Source organism: Limulus polyphemus, unplaced genomic scaffold (assembly GCF_000517525.1).
Source record: "Limulus polyphemus unplaced genomic scaffold, Limulus_polyphemus-2.1.2 Scaffold2473, whole genome shotgun sequence".
In the NCBI taxonomy this organism is placed as follows: domain Eukaryota; kingdom Metazoa; phylum Arthropoda; class Merostomata; order Xiphosura; family Limulidae; genus Limulus; species Limulus polyphemus.
The window spans coordinates 76,816-102,032 of NW_013668083.1; the positions used below are offsets into that span (position 1 = coordinate 76,816).

Below are 25,217 nucleotides of genomic sequence, written 5' to 3' on the forward strand. Positions count from 1 at the left end.
ATACTGTATAAGGCACACTTGCATTTCAATTGCCAGTGTCAGACAGTACCCTATACTGCAAATCAGCAGTTAATTAGCAGTCTTTAAATCTGACCACAAAACTAGCCAAGAAAAGTCACATGAATAATACAAGTTTTAATGGCCACTACAACTAAAAGCATCAAAGTGCATGTACAAAACAAATTTCTATCTAAGTTTAAATGACTAAAATTTAACCGAGAGAAAAGGAATATTAACAGGGGAAACACTTGATACCCTTTCTTAACCACTTAAATCTTAGAAAGAAAAGATTTTATTAAAATAAGCACATAAGTGAGAGTACAAGATCAGCTCAATATTCTTAGAATGAAAGATTTTATGAAAATAAATACATAATAAGTAGCAGAGAAAGATTTGCTCAATATTTTAATAAACACTGAATCCTATAACTGACATGTATTTACAGTAAAAGCTTTATTAGCCAGCACTGCCAGACCTGGAGAGTGCTGGATAGCTGAAAATTCTGGTTATGAAAACATTTCCCTTACAAAATTTTGACACCTTGTTAATGTTCTAAAGTACTATATTCCCATATTATCTATAACATTAACAGTTTTAAACAAAAATAAATATTTTAAAATCCTTAGGCTGTATAAAAACATTTATAGGTACAATATTTTAAATGTGAATCATAGTACAAGCAGCTAACAAGCTTGCAGACAGGAAAGAACATAAAGGATTGCCACTATGCTTCAATAGAAATTTGTATTTGAAAATTATGAAATGTTTGGTTACAAGAGTTTTCCAGATACAAATACACCTGATAATAAAACTTCTACTGTATATACTTTTAATTATAGGCAAAATTATGAGAAGATATATGACAATAAGCCCTACTCACAAACTGATTTTATATATTCACCAATAATTAAAATTTTGTAATGTTTCAAATGCTTTCATCATTAATAATTGACCTATTAATCCTGGAATATAAGGTAAATTTAAAGCTTCTTGTTTTTTTCATAGATAGATCTTAATGTAGTATTTTTTACTAACAATAAACCTTTGTTAAATTTCTTAAATGCTCTATCTACTATATTCGGGTCAAATCCTCTTTCGAAAGCTACATATTTAATTAATAAGAATTCATTACTTAATCTTCCTGTCTTGAACATATTTTTAAAGCTCTGTAGAAGACATCAAACATTGTACAAGTAGTGTATTTTTGAAGTGGAAGCTGTTGACAGCTTTAATTGAGTTTTAAAAACTGAGTAAATATGGAATATTGGTTTTAATTATTTAATAAATTTGAGACCATACACAAGTGCTGATCATTCATATTTATGGATCAAAGCATTTTTATCTTGAGTATCGAAATATAGTCGATAAAGCTGCCTTATACAGGGCGATTGTTGAGGATGCAAAACCCTTGTGAAAGGGCCTAGTCAAAAAACAATACACCATTACCGATATGTATGCCACTTATGTTGCTAAATGTCCATCACAAAACTAAGCAAAGACTGAAACAGATACATGGGAACCTTAGAAATTAAACCCTGCCACCATGTGAAGGAGAGCATAACCTCCATACTTGAAGCTTTAGCTTCTGGATAGCTGGGTATACCATGTCAGATTATGGTTGCCTCCACGGAGATGTACCCGACCATGGGTTGGAAAAAATCATATTTAGTACAAATTGGAAGGAAGATCTAGAGTTATAATCTTGTCTCATCCTGATGGAATGCATTCATTGCCAAAGCCCAAGGATGAGATACTGGAGACCAAATTGCCAGTAGTTGGGTGTTCCAAAGAGTGACCAATCTGCCAATCATCATTGTTCCAAAACGAGAGCCAATCCAACAGAAAACCTCGTGAGGCAACATCTATTCTGTTGGGAGAATCTGTTTGGGTCTAGACAATTGATCTGCTACTGTTGTCATCACCTGTGGAACAAGGCAAGCTAGTAAAGTGACATGACAGGAGTGGTCCTGAGAAAGGAGATCCAAGGTCGAAAACAAGGAACCCTGGATAAAGTGCCCCCTTAATGGGAAATGCAAGACACCACCATGGAATTATCAGAGTGAAGCCTAACAATTTCCCCCTTAATAAGCTCAAACCACGAGGCATCGCATTTTGAAGAGCAAGAAGGTCTTAAACATTGTGTAGGGAAGCCTCGTCATCTGTGCGTAGACCTTGGAATTCCTAATTGATGAGATATGCACCCCATTCCTGAAGTAAGGCATTCGCGAAGAGATGGATCTCTGGATGAGGTGGCTGCAGAGGAACCCATATCTTAGTATTGTCCTGATTTAACAACCCCTTGATATCAAAGAATGATCCTAAATAAGGAAACTGAGAAATCCAGGGAATCTATGTGTATGGTCCCTTGGTCGCATAAAAACCACTGAAAGGATCTCTTGTGCACACTCATCCCAAAGCCATGAGGGATTTAAGTGATATCCACATTCACAAGAGAGAGAGAGAGCTATCAGTGCAATTGGAGAAAGAGAGGTAACAGTCAGGATTCCTGTTCTACAGTGTGGAGCCAAGTGACAGTTGGCTAAGCCAGATTCAGATATGTGATGAAAAAATATGCAAACTGACACTTTTTCTTCAACAGTCAGCTGAATAAGCAAATAGATGGCGAAGTAATGGGGTCATCTTTATGACCGACTCTCACTAACATATTCTTTTGTCACTATGAGAGTTCTTGTCTAGATACTTGTCCTGCAGAACACAAACCAGCTTTATATAGAAGGCATGTTGATGATATGTTTTTACTCTTCTGAAGCTCTACTCACATCAAACAATTTTTGGATTATTTAAATTTGAAACACCAAAACTGAAAAACACAGTAAATTGACTTTTCTTGATATCCAAATCAGCAGATTAGATAACCATTTCACAACATCTGTTTATCGTAAAAGAACATATACAGTCATATATACTCAAATCGACAGTTTTATTCCAAATTCCTTTAAATATAACCTTATACTCAGTCTTCTCAATACAGCATATAACATTTGTTCTAAATACCTCTCTCTTCATATTAAAATCACCACCTTACAGAACATTTTAATAAACAATGGCTATCCTTTGCATTTTATTCAAGCCCTAACATGCAAGTTCCATTCTCACAAATTTGAACCCCCAAAGAAACCATACATTTCTGATAAATAACCATTAAGATTGATCGTTCCTTTTTAGGCATGCACAGTTTCATAGTCAACTCAAAAATTTTAAGAATAATTAAGACATTTTATCCACAAGTTCAACTACAAATGACCTATTATCTACCCCTATACATTCCAGGATTGTAAATAAAAACACATATGGTGGCTGTAATGCAGTTACATTGGCAAAACTATACGTCAGTTACACCTATGAGCTGAGCCCACAAACATATAGGAGTATCAAGCAGAATTGGTAAAAACTATAAAATCTACCAGACTCCACAATTTGCACACATAGTAATGTTACATATCTGCTTGTTTGTTAATTTCCCATAGAAATTCTTTCCAAAAAACTTCGAAAATACAAGTCTTTTCTTAATTAAAACTAGTTTATTCTTTCTCAATACAACTTTGCAATACACAGAATTTCCACAGTCACTTTAACTTAACTACTTTTAAAAACACACGGTATAATTCACAGTGATTCACACACTTTACTTATGGTGCCTGCTGTTCGCTTGACCCAATTATTTCTCTTCAATCTACCTCCGGCTTATATACTAAAAAAGAGGGCATCTAGTAAACGCTGGGACATTCGTGAGGTTGCCCAATAAGTCACGATCCTTCTGGACACTCCAGCATGCATGCTCCAGCGTCGGGTGACTTCCGCTGTTGTAACAGTAAATATGATTTCTTCAAATCCATGGTTGGGTCCTGTTCTTAGCACCAGATTGGTAGCTACATTTTGGTTTCTACTTCTGCAGTACCTTAAGAGGTGCCCACCTCTTCCACTTCCTCTTTGGCCTTTGCTGTGGAGGCAGCCATAATCTAATGTGGTACACTCGGCTATCTAGAAGCTCATGCTTCAGGCATGGAGGTTATTTCTAAGTTTTACACGCATCTGTCTCAGTCCTTCCTTAGTCCTACAATGGACATTTAGTAATGGAAATTGCACACATCTATTGGCAATGGTGTATTGAGAGATGGAGGATCCCACTTCGATCAGAAGTATCAACTATAACTCATTTTTTGACCTGACACTTTTCCAAGGTTTTTGCATCTTCCACAATCACCCTACATAAGGCAGCCTTATTGACTACAATTTGATACTAGAGACAAAAATTCTTTGAGTCCCCAGTACTCTCCAGCTTCCTCAAACTGTTTTGGGTCCTTTGTCCCAAACAATCATCACAGTTATATAACTGGTATACTAAAGTGTCATTACATGCCCTTTCTCAACACCCATTTGAGACCTTAGCTTCATGTGTCATGTATCACCTTTCCCTGAAAGTTTACTTTTGTTGCTGCTGACCTACAGACATTGCCGGTTGGAGTGATTTTCACCGATTATGCACAGGACACTTTATCCTTCTACCTATGTCCTCAGACTGGTTCTTCTTCCTTATGACACTATAAGCCAGGTAATGGGATAAACCCTTTTCCCCCGATTCATTTGATTACTATTTCTCACTTCTATGACTGATCAGATTTCAATCAATTATGTCCAGTGAGGCTCTTGGAGGTTTTGTTGCCCATACCAATGCCTTTATCGATGCTAGAAAATGACTTTTCATTCATTAGGATCATTCAGTTTCTCAGGATATACCTCTGGTTACACTGACGAAGTGGGTAAAAAAATTAATACATATCACTTATTCTGGGCCTTCTTTGGAGGCGAGGAGACTTCTGCAAATACCATCTCATCAGATTCCTCACATTTCTAAGTCCTTAGTAGCCCACTTGAATTGCCCACTGGAGGACATTGTGTGGGATGGTATATGGACCTCTCTCAATACTTTTATCTCACACTATTTGCATGATCTGGCAGTATCTTCATCAGAAGGTTTTTAACTATCCCCTGTAGCTATCATAACCATTTCTGCTAGGTTGCACTTGGGGTTGAGTATACCCTTTCAGGGTCCCTTACCTTGTTTTCACTCGAGTTTTGCCCAGACAGGTGTGCTTTTATCAAACGAATTCTACACTAGCAGCCACTAACATAATATACATTATCTAGGTTGCAACAGGCTCTGTAGAAATGAGGTGTTTCATAAGAACACGTTGAGGCTGACCAGCTATTTTTACTGTACTATGATGGACTGCCACTCCTGGACTATCATGAGTAAAGCATAAGGGGATCATGCCCGTCTCTGCTGATCATTGGACTGAATAAATCGGAGTTGGTTTGCTTTTAAGAATTTATGAAACTTGGTTCACCTATTGCACTGTTTCCAGGGCACTGTTCCTCAGGAATCCCCAATGAGCATTTTCCCCCAGATTCTACTAGTGGAGCTAGGGAGGCCTTACCACACCCAGTTTGTAGTCACTGGAGTGGTGAACAGGATCTTTTTCCCTCCAGAGTGTTAGAGTGAATTTCCTCCACTTTTGGAGCCAAGAGTGAAGTTGGGGCTCTCCTACCTGGGTCTTTTGATATTTTCCCAGATGTTGGTAGGAGTGGCACCAGCCTACACAGAAGCATACTCATAATACCGGTTCAGATTTGACACTCGACTATTCAGTTTGGTTGAACATGGCCCTTCTTTCTGATAAATATTGGGTCAGTACATTGTTCATGTTATTTCGAAAGCAGTGTGGTCCCATCCTTGGTCCTTGGTTGAGCACAGTTTGTTCCATGTCCTCCCCATAATTCTGGGGCATTACCTTGCTCATATGGTTGATGAGTGAGTATGAGTGTTCATAATTCCAGACCAGATGAGTTCTATTTCCTCAAGTTGAGTAGGACATACAATATCCCATCTTTCTGAGCATGAGGTGTTGCCTTTTGAATTTCTTTAGGTTGAGGAGAAGGTTTGTCCACTTTGGTGATGCTTATCTTTTTGTCATGATTCTGGTGGCTTGGAACATATCACTCTATGGCTACAGGTTGGGATCCACTCATAAGTATACACACACACACACACACACACACACACATATATATATATATATACATATAATGCAGTCCAGTTGCCCCAGACACTAATGTAGGATATAGGGACCATAGCTCCATAATTGCAATCCTGAGCTGTGGAACCTAGGCTATCAAATTGGGTGCCTAGCCAATAGTGATAATAAATCATGTAAAATTCCACCAACAGTACGTGAATTAAGTTCCAGGTGAAGAGCATACCTGTTCTGGAAGTAGTGCTATTCCCCCACTAAGGTGCCAATCTCCTGTTGACAAACCCGTGATCTATGGAGATACTTTCTGTAGGGCTAATGCCTTCACTGGCCCCTCTATCTTATCAATGTTGTATTCTAGCTATAGTGGGAGTGGAAGTGTTTTGGAAGTTAACATTTTCTTAAACCACAAATGTTTTTCCAATAATACTTACCTTCTCACCCACCCACCCTTCCTCTCCACTAAAAGACAGTGTTAGAGACTGCAGATTGAGTCAGTCTTAGAAAAGTGATAACACTATCTGAATCAGGTGCTTATATATAGTACCAGAATAGAGGACACATTGACATAGGTGGAGAGTGTCATGAGACAAGTATTGCCACAGGCAATTAAGTGGGGTATGAAAGATGGCCAAAGGAAGAAACCCTGGCAGTCAGGTAATAGCTGTAGTATGAGAAGAAGTACATTTTCAATTTAAGAAAATGTTAGCCTTTCTTTTTCTGCAAGGAACAGAAGAACATGATTACAAAAAATAAAACAGGCCAAAAATCTAATTAAGAGCCCCAATGTGAGCTATCCTCTTAACAAATCTTGTAAAGAAAAAAATCTGCTCTTTCTGTTGATTATAATAATTCAACAGGAAATGTTAGAGAGAATTATTGACAATATTTAAAAGATGATATAGGAGGTGTGTGGTATGTGAGTTTGACAGTTTTTTTTTCAAGATATCTATGAAGCAAGAAGTTTGGAGGCTAAACACTTATATTCTGGCTATATATTCATATAAGGGTAGAAAAAAATTTGGAGCACAGAAGTTTCACATGATATAGAGATGAGTGAAAATTTATTAAAATATTTCCTTTTAAGATCAAAAATTAAAACTTAGATAATATAAAACTTTGAATTATAAACTACGTTTTAATGCCAAAGTTACTGACATACATTGATAATAAAGCTGCTTAGTTGAATTTCACTATAACTCTGTAAAAAGGCTGTGACTCCCCCAAATGCATAGGGTTAAATGGACAACATCATAAATAGCTTGTTCATTATTCTATTTATTTATCTTAAGTATTTTTAACTGAGCCTGATATACCTTCCATGTGCCTTTCTATTACAGTCTCTTGGTTTATCAATTTGGGCAATATTGTTGAACCAGCATGATAAACCCTGTAAATAGATGAGCTAATGGCATAGTTAAAGTATTCCAGGGATTAATGTCCTGTGGTCATAGATAATGCACCAGTTGTTGTAACATGTAGACTAAATGTGTTCTCTTATTCCATATTTAAAATTGTTTGACAATTGAATTCTTGGGTAAATACAGAAAGAGATGTGGCTGGTTTGATTGTTGTATTTACCAATTTAGATTTCCAAATGTCCTCTTCTGGTATTGATATTAGTTTGAAGTTCACATTTTACTTCATTGATATCTTTTTTCTATTTCTTTGATTTTGTCATCTTTCAGAACTCCAATAATGACTCTTTCAAACTTCTTTGATTTTGTCATTAAAGTATTTTTGTACTACCTCTATTTTGCTGTTATAATCCATCTGCAAATCTGAAATAGCTTCTATGATTTTGTCTTTAAACTTATTTTTGTTTTTTAAATCAGATGTCTCTTTTTCAAATTCTTGTTACTTGCCTCTTTATTCCTAGACCTCTATTAATTTTCTGTCTCTGTTAGGTTTTTAGACAGTTGGATTCTTTAGTGGGTGTGTGTGTGACTTGTTGGCAATAAATTTAAACAATAAATGGACAGTGCACAATCCACTTGTTTTAAAATAATATATATTCAAAACAAGTCAAACGTATGTACTGAAATTAATTATATCTCTGTTGTTACAATACAAGCTGTGAAACTCATTTCAAAATCACCACTTTTACTCAAACATGTTGTTGGTGTGAATGTGATTTGTATTAACTATGGGAAATATCTATACACTGGATAGGAAAAGTGAAGAAAAAGTATCACCACTATTCAGTTCTTCACATTATATAGATGCACAATAGCAGGAATAATAAATAAACTTCTTGAACTTAAGACTTCAATATTAAACAATTTTCTGAATACTAAGTTAAATCACATTTCCTACAATCATGGGACATGTTTTTCTTGTCATTCTTTTGCCAGCAGGTGTTTCAAATATTGTGATTCATGGTGTTTGAATGCAGAATTCTTCAAATTTGTGCTTCTTTGTTTGGCAAAGGGGTGCTTTTTCTGTGCACCTATGTATCATGTATGTATTGCTTGTAAATGCTTATCAGAATCAACTATATTTTACAGCCTGGGAACGTCTTCCTTCACTCTTGCTGATGAGGGCCATATAATGTGGGAATTAAATAATTCTATTTTCCATGAGTCTTTTGTATATTTGCATCTGCTCAGAATTTTTATTTCCTGCAAGTGTCAAATATGAACTAATTTTTTTCCAAGACATTTTAAGGCATTACTGTCTACAAAGAGAATAATCTTATCTAGCTGTTCAATTAAAATTTATACAGTAAAAGCCTTGTTATCTGTCATTTCTATCTGGAAAGATCTTATAACCAGACATTTCAATATCCTTAAATACAAGATTTTTTACAACATTTATTATTATTCAAAACTGTTATAGTTATAAATGGTGTAGAAAAATGAGGCATGTGATAAAGCTGATTAACAAATGAAAGCAGTGTTTAATTGTGCCAAGGTGACTGTCTTTCATTCACCAATGTTCACTGATTAGACTGGGGTGGAGCTAAGGTTTGCAATGCTCAGTGAAATACAATTTCACTCCCAATAACAATACTGGATCGAAACCACAGATTAATTATTGAATGGATCTGTTCACAGCTCTTATTGAGCCTCTACTTCAAAGCAGATCAGGTCCTTCTGGTATACCACTATCTGGAACTGTACAGAACTCATCACATCTGAGACTCACTCTTGGCAGGCATTTCCTAGCAATTGTTGATACAAGTCACAGGGAGAGATGTAGACTGTGCCTCCCAGAAAATAAAGTAAGAATAAAATGTAAACTGTGTAATGAATTTCTCTTTATTAAACATTTTGAAGAGTATCACACTAGTGTTACTCTTCAAAGAAGTTATTCTTTATCTATGTCTACTCTCTTCCTTTGTTAATTTTTTTTTTCTCTAAGTATTTTAATGTCATATGTCAAAGTACAACAGTGGTTACTTTTACATTAAATTTTGATTGAAATATTATGTTCTTTTCTTTGGTTAATCATACAGTAGTGATGCTACCTTTCATGTGTCAAAATCAGTTTACAATTTCTAAAATGTTTTTAGTAAAATACCCATGTGAACTTGCATTCATTGATACAGTTTTTCCTATGCACAACATTAGGTATGTTTGTTGTTTGTTTTTTCATTCTGGTTGTTCCTTTTATCATGTGTCGACATTTGTATACATTTTGTTATGTTTGAATGTGCATAACTTGATATTGTTTCATGCAATTTGCATGTGCATTATTCATCTTAGATACTATATCTTTTGTGCATAACTTTATTGTATTGTATCTAAAATGTTATAAATAAACTTTTTTTTAGGTTTTCTAGCTGCTAGTGTTGCATAATTTACTTTTATTTTCCCACAATTTAGATAATTAGAAGAATACTAATTCAGCAGGCATAACTATATGGACCTACAAGGTCAAAGTACAAATCTCTAGCTATAATATCAGTATTTTGCTAAATACAGGGAAATTTTGGCTACCATACATAACATATGTATTCATATATATATTGTTATGATTTATTCACAAATCCTCAAATTTTAGTTATTTTTCTTAAAGCCTACAAGAATAAAGATAATATACTTCAAAAACAAAGATTTCAAGTACTTACAGTGGCTACAAGACTTTGTGCTCAAGCGTCGCACATGCTACGCCTCGCTGTAAGACTCATTTTGTTCTTCCAAATGGAGGGTGTAGAGTTATTAATTTTTATACACTTCAAATTTACATATAACCTAATAAAAAAAATATCAAGTTATTATATTAGTGCACCCAAAACACCTGTGATTGATTTGGGTGTCTAAACAAACTTTATGAGAGTTTTAAAAAATCCTGTTTCTTTTCAGATCAACAACTTAGTCATCACACTTCAACAGTTTAGGTGAAATTACGATTTTCTCCTTCAAGCTATTTACAAACAGCTATAAGACTTATGTACACAAATAACTGCTCTTGCTATTGGTTATAAATTCTTAGAAAAATAAAAGTAGGTGGGACTAGACAAGAGGTTTTGAAAGACTGGAGTAGTAGGAGGAGCAAAACTACTAGATTGGCTAAATATACTTATTTCTCAGCAAATCAAAGATGTAGGAGGTTCTTATTTTTAATTATAACTTGTCAATATCTCCAATTTGAGTTTCTAATTTGTTAACTATTGCACACATCATATGGTAGGTGTAATTAATTATAAACTGAACAACAACGCAACAGGAAGTGTTATGTGACACACAAAAAAAATAATATTTATAATTTTTTTCTTTATATTTCCTTTTAAATTGAGAAATTAAATCATATATAATATTAAAATTTGAAATATAACCTTTATTTTGGTGTGAATCCCTTTGATATAAGTAATAGCAAAGCTATTTAATAACATTTTTAGCTCTCTAAAATGTCATTACATGCACCCTTTGACCGGCCTGTAGTGAAGGGGTTACTGATCATTGCCATTAGGATGCAAATTTAATTTATTTAACCAAGTTGTGAATGGTAATTAGTAGATTTACTTATTGATGTGCTCTAATGTAAATCAATGCCAAATCCCTATAAAAATGTTTTCACAAAATACCCAGTTGCCCTAAGTGGTTGGGTGAAAAGTTTTAACTTTGTACAAACTTTTTTGGCCTCGCCCAGGTTCCCCAAGGGGTTGGGTGAAAAATTTTACCTTTGTTCAAACCTCAGAAGTTTGTGCAACCAGCAGTTTAGGAGTTATGCAACACACACACACATACTTAAATCTTATGATATAGATGAGCAGTGAAGTACAACATGCTGACAGCAGTCAATGTGTTAGAAAATGCAGAAAATGAAATGAGACACCTTTCCCTGAAAGAACCAGCAAGTGTTTGTTTCTCTTTGTGGAAGCTTCTGTTAAAACTATCTATTAGTCTTATCCAGCATTGGTATTACACTCAAAAATACAATACCCTATAACATGAGCACTTTTAAAAAGTGGATCTTTCTTCTTCAGGGGAAAAGTGAGAATGATCGTGTAAAGCAAAGTGTGAGGTAAAGAGAAGTTTGGGTGATGTCATGTAGGCCACCATGGAAATCATAAAGTGTTTTGAGTAGCTTTCAATGTATTATTAAAAGTGTTTCACTTCTGATTCAATAATACTGGAAACAAGAATGTTAGGTATAAAGAAGTAAGATGTACTTTTTTAAAAAACAGCTAAGAGAAACTACACCAAGTGTTGATAAAATCAAACTGAGATAAAAAGATTGCACAAAAATAAGTTAAACAGATATACTTAAAAAGATAACATGGAAATAATCATAAATAAATAAGTATTAGAAAGAATAGGGGTGAAAATTAAGAACTCAAAATACTTTAGTGTTTCTTATAGAGAACAAACCAATGATCACTTATTCCAGTATCTTGATTTATTCTAGAAAGTTGAACAGTATATAAAGTTGCAATCCAATAGGCTTCTCATATTTCTCAGGTTGGTTAAAGTGTTGGGCAACAGGGAAGTCTTTTTTTTTTTGTTATTAATAGAATATTTGTTGTTGAAACACTCTCTAAGAGTTGTTTGGGTCTGTCCTACATATTAGTGATTTCATTTTTATACTGTACGAGGTAATTGGTATTCTGTGTTGTACAAGTGATTTCTTTAGAAATTTTTAGTGTTAAAAGTCATATTTGTTGGAAAAAGAGTTGGTGGTTTTATAAACTTGGAGGTTAGACAACAAGCTTTATTACATGGATGACAAGAATTTTTTGGTAGGTTTTAATTCAATTTTGCATGGACAAGTATATCTTTAAGACTTCCGCTCTTTTGGAAGGAAATATATGTCTAAGGCAATCATTCAGTTGTAGGAGATGAAAAGGTTTTTCAGAATGTGGGAAACATTTCCGAGTTTAAAATGATAGGTAATAACAAGAGGAATTTTGTTTGAAACTTTACTATTACATTGTTTAAGGATGGTTTTTTGTTGTGTTATGTTATTAGCATTTTCAATCTTTCTGTCAATTTCAGTATCTATATATCCTTTTGTAACACAGTTTGTTTCAAATCCTTGGTGTTTTCTGTAATTTGTTTAAGCTGAACAGAGTGGCAGCTTTTATACTGTAGATATTATGGGTCGTCTGTAGGTTTTCTGTGCAAATCCATGTAATATTCTGTCTTTTAAAAAGACAGTGACACCAAATAAGTTAATCTGGGTATAGGAGTAATTGAGGGTAAACTTCATTGTTTTGTGAAAGGTACTGGCATAGGAAATAAAATGAAATATATGTCATCCGTCTAATGTTTTCATGTATGAGGTTTTAGGAGACTTTGTTGCAAAAGCTGGCTTTCATTACAGCCCACAAATATATCGACATATTTAGTAGCCATTTTGGTTCCCACTTCAGTACCATTAATCTCAAGGTAATGTTGGTTATTGAAGTTAACATTTTCCAACAATGAAAATGTATTTTTGATAGATAATTATTGACACTCATGTAATATCTTTCCTTGATTTGTGCTGCCCTCCGTATACATAGCTTTTACTCATCACTAGCCTTGAGGCTTCCATCAACATCACATGTTTACACATGGTAGAGGGAGAACTATATACGACAAATTCATCCAGTCCAAAACCAGGCAGAATCAAAAATTTTTAGGTTCAGTCACAGTAGGATGAGAATACACACCATCACTCTACTCTCTACTGCATAGAAGTGGTCACACTCAGGGGGAAGCCTCCATGATCCACCACCCCAGTGGCTAAAAAGTGAAAAGGACTCCTGTACTCAACTAGAAGAAGGGGGGGGGGGATAAGATGGAGAGTCCAGAAGAATGAAACACCTTAGGACTATCTAATGGGTGATCAAGACAACCCTAATTTGAAAAGCAGGCCAGTCCTACTTCATTCAACTAGGACCAGAAAGATCCCAACATTGCTTTACTCATGATAGTCCATGAGTTCGTACAATCTGGCAGAGACCCTGTTTATGAAGCAACATAATGAGAAGTCCTCAAACGGTATTGTGAAACACCCCAGTGAGCATCACAGACTTTGATAGTACATGGTGCAGATTTAAAGTTAAATATACTCTGGCAGGCAAAGGATCCAGAAATGTTGAAATAGGCCATTGTAAAGGTAACATATATAGAAAGAGAACCTACTCATTCAGAGCCAGTACCAGGTATGGAGAATGGTGATGGGGGCAAACAATATCTAGAGAAAGAAGCAACCAGATGACGTAGGTAATGTGCAATGAAAGTGTGAGACATAATCCACATGCCAGTCTGCACAATTTCCTCCAATGGATGACAGAAGTGAGCAGCGGAAATAGATAGTAATGAAGATGGTGAGAGAAAACTTGAAATATGTGATGAGAATCCTCGTCCAACAACGTGTAAACCAAATGCCTTAGTTGATGGAACCAAGTCTTAAGAGCAACTGGAGAAAGATCCCAAGTAGAAGATCGACACCACAGATGTCTTTGAGAAAAAGCATGGTCATGATAAAGAAGAACATAGGAATGATGATAAAGAATTTGGGAAACATCAATAACATACACACCTGACCATCGATATCTGCATGCAAAAAGGAGTAAAGAATATGTCTTAACAGAAAGATGATACAATGAACAAGAACCTAAAGATTCAAAGGGAGAGGGGATAAGGTTATGAAAGACAACATTTAGATTCCAATCCAGAAGAGTAAAAGGTCAAGTAGGACGAAGAAGGCAAAAAGACCTAAAAAAGAGAGAAAGGACAGATGATGAGAAGACATGATAAAAATGGAAAAGTGAAAAGTATTGGACAGTGATGCATTACAGCCCACAATGGTAGAAATGAAAAAACTGTTGTCGAAGAGTGATGTGAAAAAGTCAGAAAGATGGGAAACAGTAGGTTTGGAAGGAGAGAAGCCAAGACACAGAAACCAATGATAAAAATTGCATCATTTACATTGGTGAACAGGTAAGGAAGAATGAACAGAAGTAAAAAATACTGAAGTTGCAATGAAGGGGAGAAGCCAAGACACAGAAACCAATGATAAAAATTGCATCATTTACATTGGTGAACAGGTAAGGAAGAACGAACAGAAGTAAAAAATACTAAATGTGGAAAGAGTCTGGAGCACCTTGTAAGGGACCAGACAAAACCCATGCATGAAGACAGAGCATGGATATCATTGGATGAGGGAGGGAGGAATGAGGTTGCTGGAGGATGAATGTAGAGATAGGAAGCAGAAAGAGGGAAAATGACTGGAGAAGGCTCAAGAATGGAAACCATGCTGGGGCCAGCCAGAATGGAGCAGTTTGAATTGGGGAAAGTACCATGGGGAGAAGACAGATAGGAGGATAGGCATATAGATACAGGTTGAAGCAATCCTGACTGAGCACATATACAGCAATCGCTGAATGATGCATAACAGGGTACCATAACAGAGGAAGTTTGATATTAAGGTGAGTGGCAAAAGCATCCAGGAGAGAAGTACCTAGCTGTGTACACAGCTACTGGAACACCTGAAGAACAAGGAACCACTCCATTGGGAGAATCTTATTGGGAGGAGAAAGACAATCAGCAACAAGATTCAGAGTGCCTAGGATGTGACAGGCAATTAGCTGAACTTGTCAGGATTGGGCCCAAAAAAAGGAGATTGAGTATTTGAAGTCAAAGGAAACATGAAGGGGTGCCTTTTTAACAACTGATATAAGCAATAATGGTCAGTTGTAAGAAAGGATCATGACAAGGCACCCACAGACCACTGGAAAGAAATGATTCCATAACCAACAAAGAGCCAGGAGCTTTAAGAAATTGATGTGGATAGTTGATTTGAGCACAGACCAGTTATCTCCTCAGAGTCCAAATGCACCCCCCAACCCATCAGAGATACATCTGTAAACACATGAAGATCTTGACAAGTAGGAAGAAGAAGAATGCAAGCTCAAGTGTTGTTTTTTTCAAGCCACCAGGCAAAGTCGACCTGCCAGGGATGATGAATGAAAGAGTTTAAGGGTTCCCAAGTAAGATTCCATTGAGCATGCAGCACCTATTGAGAATGACACGTGTGCAAAACCCTAAGAAATTAGAGATTCCATGAAAACTCAAGTCTGCAAAAAAGAGTGAACTCCTTATGCAGTGAAAGAAGTTATGGGTTTTGATACCAAGTGCTCTATGTCCTGCAAATGAAGTTGGGCCCTACTGAGTTAGTTGAAAAACAGCTCCAAATAACTAAAGTATTGAGTGGGGGTCAGATGCGACTTCTCCAGTTTAATAAGCCACCTGATGGAAAAGGAGATGGGTTATGGTTTCAAGAGGCTTGTTGAAAGGTGCCAATTGTCCACGTAATTGTGAAACTGCAGTTCCAAGTTGTGAAGGCTCTGATCATCCGACAGAAGACATGGAGCGGATGCCAGATCAAATGGAAGAGCAGAGTATGGAATTGAAATATCTGACCCCTGTGAACAAACTGAAAATAACATCTGGACAGAGGGGAAATAGGAGTGTGCAGGTAAGCATGAGATGTCAACGTTGGTCATCCAAAGTCCTAGAGTGAAAGACCATCTGAGGTTGCAAAAAGACTCCACGGTGAAATAAGGGAGGTTGATGTAGCAGTTTAGGCTTGAAAGATCGATAAAAGGATGCCAATAACTAGTCTTCTTGGGGACAATGAACAGATGGAAATAAAAGCCATCTGGTGGGGGTAGGAAAGAAGATCATATCATTTTTACCTGAAGTTCAGCAGAACGGAGGGAATCCAAAATCTTCCAATCAATGAACGAGACACATGAGAACAATGTGATAAATTGTGTGACTGATCCAGGAACCCAACATCTGGATGACTGACATAATAAAGATGTCTCTGTAATGGAAACTAACCTACTCAAAACCATCCTACAGGAACTGCCCTCAGTGCAATAACATCCTAAGATAGCAGAAGAGGAAAGACCATATTAATCTGCAAATTTGACCCACAACACGATTGGAGGGAACAAGAGTATAACTGAGTGAGGAACAGACACACCTATAATACGTGTGATGATTTATATTATTGGTTCAGCTCTAAATCCAAAACCTAGCAACTGGAAACTGACATCCATGAGAAGGTAAGATGAAGAATACAAATTGAAAGGGTGAATTGCAATTATGATGGCTCACTCCAAAGCTACAACATCCTCTTGGATAAATCCATCCAGAGATTGATAGGAAAATTAAAAATTAAAGAAAAACCTTTCAAATTTTGTAATTTAAATTAAATAAAGTTATATACAGAAAAATTACAAATTACAAAGTCTACACCTAAATTCATATTTTAGCATTTGTAAGCATGTTGCTTTTTTTTTTCAATATTTCGAAGTCATCACTTATTCAGTCACAGCACTTGAATTTTCACATATTTTGTACATCAACAATACAAAAAACATCATTTTCATGAGTACTATAACTTCCAAACAATGAAATGTGTAACAAGCATGTGTTATAAGAGCTGCAGGTGTCTCAAGCAATACTAATTCTGATTAAAACAAATCTTTAAAGTCTCGAGCACACACATGTGCACACATTGTCAAGTGTCTGGAAAAACCAAGGTGTGAAAATTTACCATGGCAGCATTGAAATTGTTGTATGCATTTAGAAATAATCAGTTATTGGCTGATTATTTTTGTGAAAATCAATTTAATCGTAATTTCTATTGATTGATTGTTGGACTAACCGAAAACAGTAATAATCTGAAACACTGGTTTTGATCAGCTGATTATTTTCGTGACATTTATCTATAGTACACTAATCAATATAATCGCCCAGCTCTACAAATATTGCTATCAAAAGTGGCAACAAATGTATTTCTGAAACTTCTTTTTAGTACCACACTAAGAGTGTAGGAATGGGCATTTTATATAACTGATACTTGAAACTGTCCTTACTTCGTGAAACTCTATAATTACAGAATTGAGAGAAAAACAAAGATAATTGCACGTTTCACAAATACTTCATTTATTGATGACCATGGTTTTGCTAGTAAAGGCACCATCAGGTACTTTTACTAGCAAAACCATGGCTATGAGTAAATGAAGAATTTGTGAAATATGCAATTATCTCTGATTTTTCTTCAATTCTGTAATAAGCATTTTCTTTATGTACATACACTCATATTTCAAAAGATCTGTGCAATCAACTTACTTGTTATATTTTCAGAAGCTGGGGAAATATCACTGAATTCCTCTTTTTCCACTGTGTTAATAACCTTCTGTTGAAAAAATTCTTCCTTAGCACTGGGTATTGAAAATACAGATATTAAAGAAAGATGTTTCTTTTCAGAAAAGTTATTGAATGATTTCTTAGACAAGTTTTGTTGAGGACTGGTTATGAGTGATTTTGAAAATTCATTAAAATCCACTTTCATAGTCAACTGATCTGACAATTTCTGAGTAAAAAAGCCTAGTGAACAGTTAAATGATGGTGGCATATATAGTATCACAGAATTATCTTTATTAACAAAGTTAGTGGACAGTTTGTTTAAACTGTCGCAATGGAAATTTGACAAATGAAAATTATCACTGCCACTTCCATTTATAAAGTTCTGAAAATAAGGTACATGTGTGTATGGTTTAAATTCTTCAAAACCAGCTTCATTTTTATCTTTACAATAAATTAATTTCCTGTTTATATTTTGAGAGCTGGTGGGCATTGATAATTCAGTACAGTCTTCAATTCTTTTGTAGTCATTGACACAAGTTGAGTTCATGGGTATAGTCTGAGCATCATGGAAAGGGACCAAGTTATCCAATTTGTTTTTATAGTAACATGTAGGTATATCGTTTATTCTTTTTCTTTGCACAACATTCTCACACAATGACAGTAAAGGTATAGTTTCTGAACAATCATCAGATACTGGTCTTAAAGATTTTGTTTGAGGGCTACTAACTAGGATTGGTTTTACAGGTGTTTTCTGCAGACTATTTATAGATGTAGGCTTTTCAAATCTTATTTCAGGGATGTATATGGATAAAACATCAGTGGAACTTTCTGAGCCAAATTTATTTGTATCAAGCCGTTGAAAACACATCCTAGAAATACTTGATATTTCTGATGAATCTTGATAAATGCCCTTGGAATCTTGGGCTACAGCATATTTTTCAAAAGATTTTGGCTGAGGGAAGGACATTAGTGAGATATTATGATCATCATCTTTTTCATCCACTGACTGGGATTCTGAAAACACAGAAGTATTATGGATGATTTTGCTATCACTGCACTTTTCAAGTACCTGTGTTTCATATACTGGTTGAACATTCCGTGATGGAAGATCATGCTTGAGCACAGGAAAACTTTCTTGTCCCTGCAAACTTTTATTCATATTTCTTGAAGTGAAACCCCCTTGTAAAAACCTATTTTTTTTAATATTTTGAACATCATAAAATTCAACTTGGTCAAATCCAGAATTACAAGATTCCCAGCCATGTCGAGCCACGTGTTTATTGTTCTCTCTTACTGCTGTCTTAATTATTTTGGGTAATACTACTTTTCTTTTAAACTGGGGTTCAAGATCCTCTAGAATTTGTGATTCTGCATCTTCAAACCATTGACATAACTACAAAAAAAAAAAAAATCTAATAGTTACAATTATACATGTAAATAAAACTTAATTTATTTTGTCAGCTTTAAAGAAATTTATATAACTAAAGTATTTTCAAAAACTGTGTGAATAATTACACTATAAATACTCACGTATACACATACTTGTGTATTTCATGAAATTTGAGTTGGAAATTTAGAGCAATTAAATTCTTAATACATCTAGAAGGAAATTTAATTATTTTGACAGTTTGTATTTTGTACGGAATCAGTCATGGTTATTTTATCTAGTCAGCACTTAGTATATCATTTATCAAACTGATAAAATTATAACACTGTTTTTGGTCAGTAAATTTTCTCTTTACAAAACTGGCCAAAATACTTAAAGAAAATCATTTGTAATTAACCTATTTTTGAGCTTAATCTCAGCAGATGCTGAGTCCAAACTGTAAGGTACATACCGTATTTTTCGGTGTACAAGACGCACTTTTTTTACCCCAAAATTTGATGTCAAAATCTGCTTGCATCCTATACACCGAAGGTATGAATAATATATGTGTATATATATGATATACACAAGCCATGTGTAAATATATTTAAATAGGCGTGCATAGTTTAGTTCAATTGAATGTATTATTTATAACAATAGTAGCTTTTTTTCTTTTAAAAACATAACTATTTATAATGCTCCCTAAATAATAAAAAAATAAATTACAGTGAAAGCAATGAAGATTTTGTAGGTTTTGAACCAAACTAAATAGCAGTAAACTTTTTTTGATTTACGGTATTTTCTTATTTTGATGTTTTGAGCTCATTTGTGTTTAGAACAATATATACTAATTTTTAAAGTATCAAATTGAATTTTTGTTCAATAAAATCTTTCAAATGCAGCTGTAGCTTTTTTTTCCCCAAAACTTTGTCTTCAAAATAAGAGTGTGTCTTATATTCCGAAAAATATGGTACTTAAAAGTATAGAATGTATGAATATCTTTAGCAAGTTAAGCCCATATTCCTAGACCACAAGCGAGTTGAAGGAGGATTAATTAATCTTCGAGCACCCCAGATTAGTAATTATTTCTTTGGAAATAATTATTTTCAAATCTAAATAACTGCCAGGAAAAATGAAAATCTATCTTTAGCTTATGTGTAGCAACTTAATGAAAATGTAATTGGTCAATATATAAGCCATTTAGTTGTGATATAATGTGAGTGAAGAACAATACGAGTTTGATATAATGCTAAACAAAGTTACAAATCAAACACTTTCTTTAAAATAAATTGTAATTAAGTCACTCAAAGCAAGAAACCTCAACCACATAAAGTAAGTGTGAAGTAAATGGTACATACAATACAGCACAAGACTTGAGCCAGATTTGTGAAAAAATTTCAATGTTGCAATAGTACAGTACAAAGAAGTAAACAGTAACATAAATCATGTTTTAGTTAAATGCTGTATATACTTTCACTATTGTCAGGTTTTTATGTATGTGTCGGCTGGATTCTTTACAGTAGGTGTCTATAACTGAACCATTCAGTTTTTATATATGTGTGGGCTGGATTCTTTACGGAAGGTGTCTATAACTGAACCATTCACTTGTTAGAACACAACTAATAAGATGAATTATTCTCCTCTGCTCTGTTGTTACAATACATTTAGTGAAAAATTCAGTTATGTTACACTGTTGGTTACCACAGTTGTATCCAGAGTTGTAAATAATTGTTTGTTCAATTACTTTAGAACACAATTAACAAGACAATTTTTTCTTCTCCACACTGTTGTTACAATATAATCTGTGATAGTTCATTTTAAAAAAATGGCACTATATGCTCTTTACAGCTAAACTCACAATCTAGATCTGTCTACTTCTTACTAAATTTATCTTACTTGAACTACATTTTGTCTGTAAATCTATAGCCTGACTGAGGACTAGAACTTTCTACACACTACGAGATATTATGATGTAATAATACTCTATCTAAACAAGAAAAAAAACTTAGAAGGTTCTAATAACATAATGCAATAATACAACAAGCAACAATTAACAAGAATTGAACTACACAATGTACGAAAACAAACCTGGAATAAACTATCACTTCTAAAAAAATAACTAAATTTAACAATTGTGCTATACTTAAACCATCTAAATCATAACACTTGCAATCTTAAACACACTTAAACAATTGTGTATCTAACCACCATCATAAACTTTACTTTTCTAAAATGATCAGTTTTAGTCTTTTTATACATATTCCAAACACGTACTTGCATAATGAAATCTTCAAATTATCAACACTGATCAATGTTGTTATATCCCAATCAATACAAAATTCACAACACATCCAGCATATCTTATATTTATATCAGACATTTGTGAGTCACACGCACGCACACACATGACCAGTGTAAGTATATGAGATACACAATGTAATTTTTCCACTAACCCTCCAGCAACTCTTATGAGCATTAAGTGCAGTATGTAAGAGCAATTTAAAAGTACTGGTCTTTTTACATGCTGATGAAGTAAACTATGGTGGTGAATCTTTCACTATACACACAATAACTTACAATAAAAAAGAAATCTGATACTGATTATTGAAATAATTAAATCATTTGAAGAAAATTTACTAACTTGAAAACTATTTACTAACTATGAAATATAATATAAAGAAAATATGAGATACATCACATTGATATAATAGATTATTAAACTTTATATTTGCTATGCTTAGGACTATATTTGCATATTTAAATACAGGTACTCATCTACTATAAATAGGAGATGATTTAAGTTTATTTGTTCCTTATGCATGGCCACATTTGTGAACATCATCAAATCTAATTTTGCATAGCCACCTCACTTAGTTTTCCTGCTGGCCATCTACACAATACTTAAATGAGCTGAAACTTGATATGCAGGTACCTAAGACTAAATAAAGATGCTCTGTAATCAGTCAAAGATTATCAAAAGATTATTTCAGAAGTTTGGTTTGTTTTATTTTAATTTCACGCAAAACTATACAAAGGCTATCTGAATTAGTCATCTCTAATTTAGCAGTGAAACACTAGAAGGAAGGCAGCTATTCATCACCACCCACTGCCAACTCAAACAAGCCCTCTTCAGGATCTCATCAGCTGAATTTACCTTTGGCATGAGGTCATTGGAATTCTATTTCACTGTGTGATCTGTATAAACTTAACTTTCTATTAATGAGTAAGTTGACCTAGATTATTCCTCCTTTCTCAAACTCTGTAAAATCTCACGAGCCATTACAAACCTTTTACAAGACAGTTCTTCTTTGTATTAGCATCTTGCCTTGTCAGAGAGCTAATAACTACATATTCATCAAGCAAATGCACAGCATATAAAAGAGAAAGAGAGATGTTTAACATTCTATGGCCCAAGGGGTCCAATAAAGTCAAAAAGTTAATTCACTTGATAGGAGCTCACATAAGGCTGGCAATAACTGGGAAAAGCAGATAAAAAGTTCATGATACAAAGGAATAACAAAAAGAACAATATCAAATCTTGGTTCCTTTTATCAAACTTAGGCTTCTTTATTATATTCATTTTTGTCTTTTTGAAGAAGTAACACCATTTTCAAAATCTCAAATTAGCCATGCCACCAAAAAAATGGTCTAACATAAGTTATTCCTCCTTTTCTGCATGAAAGATGCAAGAAACAAGATCATCAGAAACAGCTGAACAGAGAGAGACCTGTCTTGAGGACCAAAGAACCAGTCAAGCGGTTAATCGAAATGAAAAATCAGAAGAGAAAAGAGAGCACCAAGAAGCCCACCATAAGAGGGAGACAGCTGAAAACCAGTAATCCTTGTTGAATAGTTTGCATCAAAAATATAAATTACATTTATCACACAAGACTCCTGTCCAAAGGGAAGATCACTTATCTATTTTACAGATGCGACAGTCTTTGAGATTAGCTGCTACAGCTCAATCCCAAGAATGGTAGTAGAGTGGCTACAGACTGCTTATAATTATGATCCCACCATCCAGTATGCATCACATCCACTGGTAAACATTGGTAGCATGAATATTGCCTGTAACCTCTGTGGGGCAACAAACATGTAAAGGAAAAACACCAGGAATGTGTTGCTCCAATGGAAAGGTAAGCCTGTCACCACTTGATGAGCCTCCAGAACCTTTGAAATCTCTGATTACTGGCACAACATAGACAGAGGTACTGCTGCACCAAACATTATTCAGAATTGCCATTTGATTGTCTGGGATGAGTGCACAATGTTACACAAAATGGTCTTTGAAGTGCTTGACCATACTCTGCAAGACATTCATGGAAACAAATCCATCTTGGGTGGTATTACTTTTGTCACAGCTGGAGACTTCCATCAAACCTTGCTGGTTATTCCAAGACGTACATAAGCACATGAAATTTGTGCATGCATCAAAGCTTCTTACATCTTGCATTAGATTGCTAAACTAAGTGTTACAACAAATATGGAAATGCACTTATATGGAGACCAAACAGCAGGAAAATTTTCTAACACTTTACTTCAGATTGGTAATGGTCACATTCCAGTTGATAAGTCACATAACCAAACACATATCCCCCGTGGAAAACTTGTCACAACTGAAGACGAGTTAAAAGCAAAGGTCTTCCCCAATGTCAAGGAACATTTCAGAAGCCACTTGCCATTCTTCCCCTAAAAATGAACAGTAAATGAAATTAATTCTTCCTTGCTAAAACAATTACCTGGCCAAACAAAAAAACTACCATTCAGCTGATTCTGTGATAAATGCTGAACCAGCTGTTCACTATGCAATAGAGGTGTTAAATTCTCTTCTTGGGTTCCTCCAAACAACTTGAAGCTTAAGGTAGGTGCACCCATAATGCTCCTCCATAATTTCGATCCTCCTAACTTTGCAATAGCACTGAACTGTGCATCAAACAACTAATCTCTCATGTTTTGGAGGCCACAATCTTCACTGAAAGTTCTAAGGGTGAGGATGTATTCATACCAAGAATACCCATTATCCCTACAGATACTCCTTTTGAATTGGAACGCTTGTAGTTTCCAGTCCATTTAAGTTTTGCCATGTCTATTAATAAGGGTCAAGGACAGTAATTGAAAGTAGTTGGCTTGAACCTGTTGTCACCATGTTTCTCTTACAGACAATTATATGTTGGATGTTCTAGAGTTGGTAACCCAAACAATCTGTACATTCTTGCACCACACTGCAATACTTTGAATGTTGTTTACACTGAAGCATTGAGCAACTGATGATGTTTTATTAGCACTAAAAAAATTAAGTTGTCATTTTTCTGTGCATTTAAGCTATGATATGCCTGTCAATTTCTCGTGTAGTTTTGTAAAAGAATAAAAGCACAAAGGATTTCAAATGGAAGACTAATAGCTCATTAAATATGCAACAATTCTTTGTCCCAGAGAATGCCTGGTACATTTGGTTAGTATTACTACAAAACTTAAATATCTCTATGCCTAACAAAGCTTATAACTCAAAATTATTGTAGGTATTTTACTGATAAATATGAAACTAGACTTCCAGATTTTATTCAATATAATATTACATACCTTTGCTTTTGAAAAACTTGCTACACAATTTTCATTTCTTCTCACCATGTCCTTTAGCTAACAATAAAAACAATGAATTACCAGTTGTTTTATTTTTGTTTTTTGCTGGATAAAAAAATATTTCATACACTGCATCTACATAAGAGAACCTAAAATCCTTTACCACACTCAAACTAATTCCATAAGCCATCATAGAAATGTCAAATACACTAATAATAATCCAGGATGTGACAACTATTCTGAAATGTTGTAGCATGACAAAAATTAATGCTTGCATCTTAGAATTTCTTTCTTCACCATTTCACCACATAAATGTCCCGGTGTGGTTTACTAGTACTCCTTTCCTTGAGATGAATGAGAATAAATTATATTTACAATAAGAGTTAATCCAATCATATTAACCCTCTCACTCCGGGTACCTTTTACTGTGCATGACAAAAGGTTTTAGTGTCTTACATTCAAAAGTTTATTAAACTACTTTTTGTTTATGTTAAAACAATTAGAATAGCATAAAATCTTAGATAATAATCCATATTTTAATAGTATATAAGTTTAAAGTTGTTAATTCTACCAGAAAATGTATAAAAAATCCTGAATTTCCACTAGTGTGACCCATGTGAC

General features: G+C 34.6%; 1 protein-coding gene across 1 annotated transcript in view; it reads right to left on the reverse strand.

Moving 5' to 3' along the window:
* The window catches only part of LOC106467060, an 83,911-nt gene that overhangs the window by 46,062 nt on the left and 12,632 nt on the right, over nucleotides 1-25,217 (reverse strand). Inside the window, exons 2-3 of the mRNA XM_013927375.2 lie at nucleotides 24,597-24,653; nucleotides 17,633-19,043 (exon numbers count right to left, since the gene is read on the reverse strand). Coding sequence (XP_013782829.1) covers nucleotides 17,633-19,043; nucleotides 24,597-24,653 — 1,468 coding nt within the window. The remainder of the gene's footprint in view (nucleotides 1-17,632; nucleotides 19,044-24,596; nucleotides 24,654-25,217) is intronic.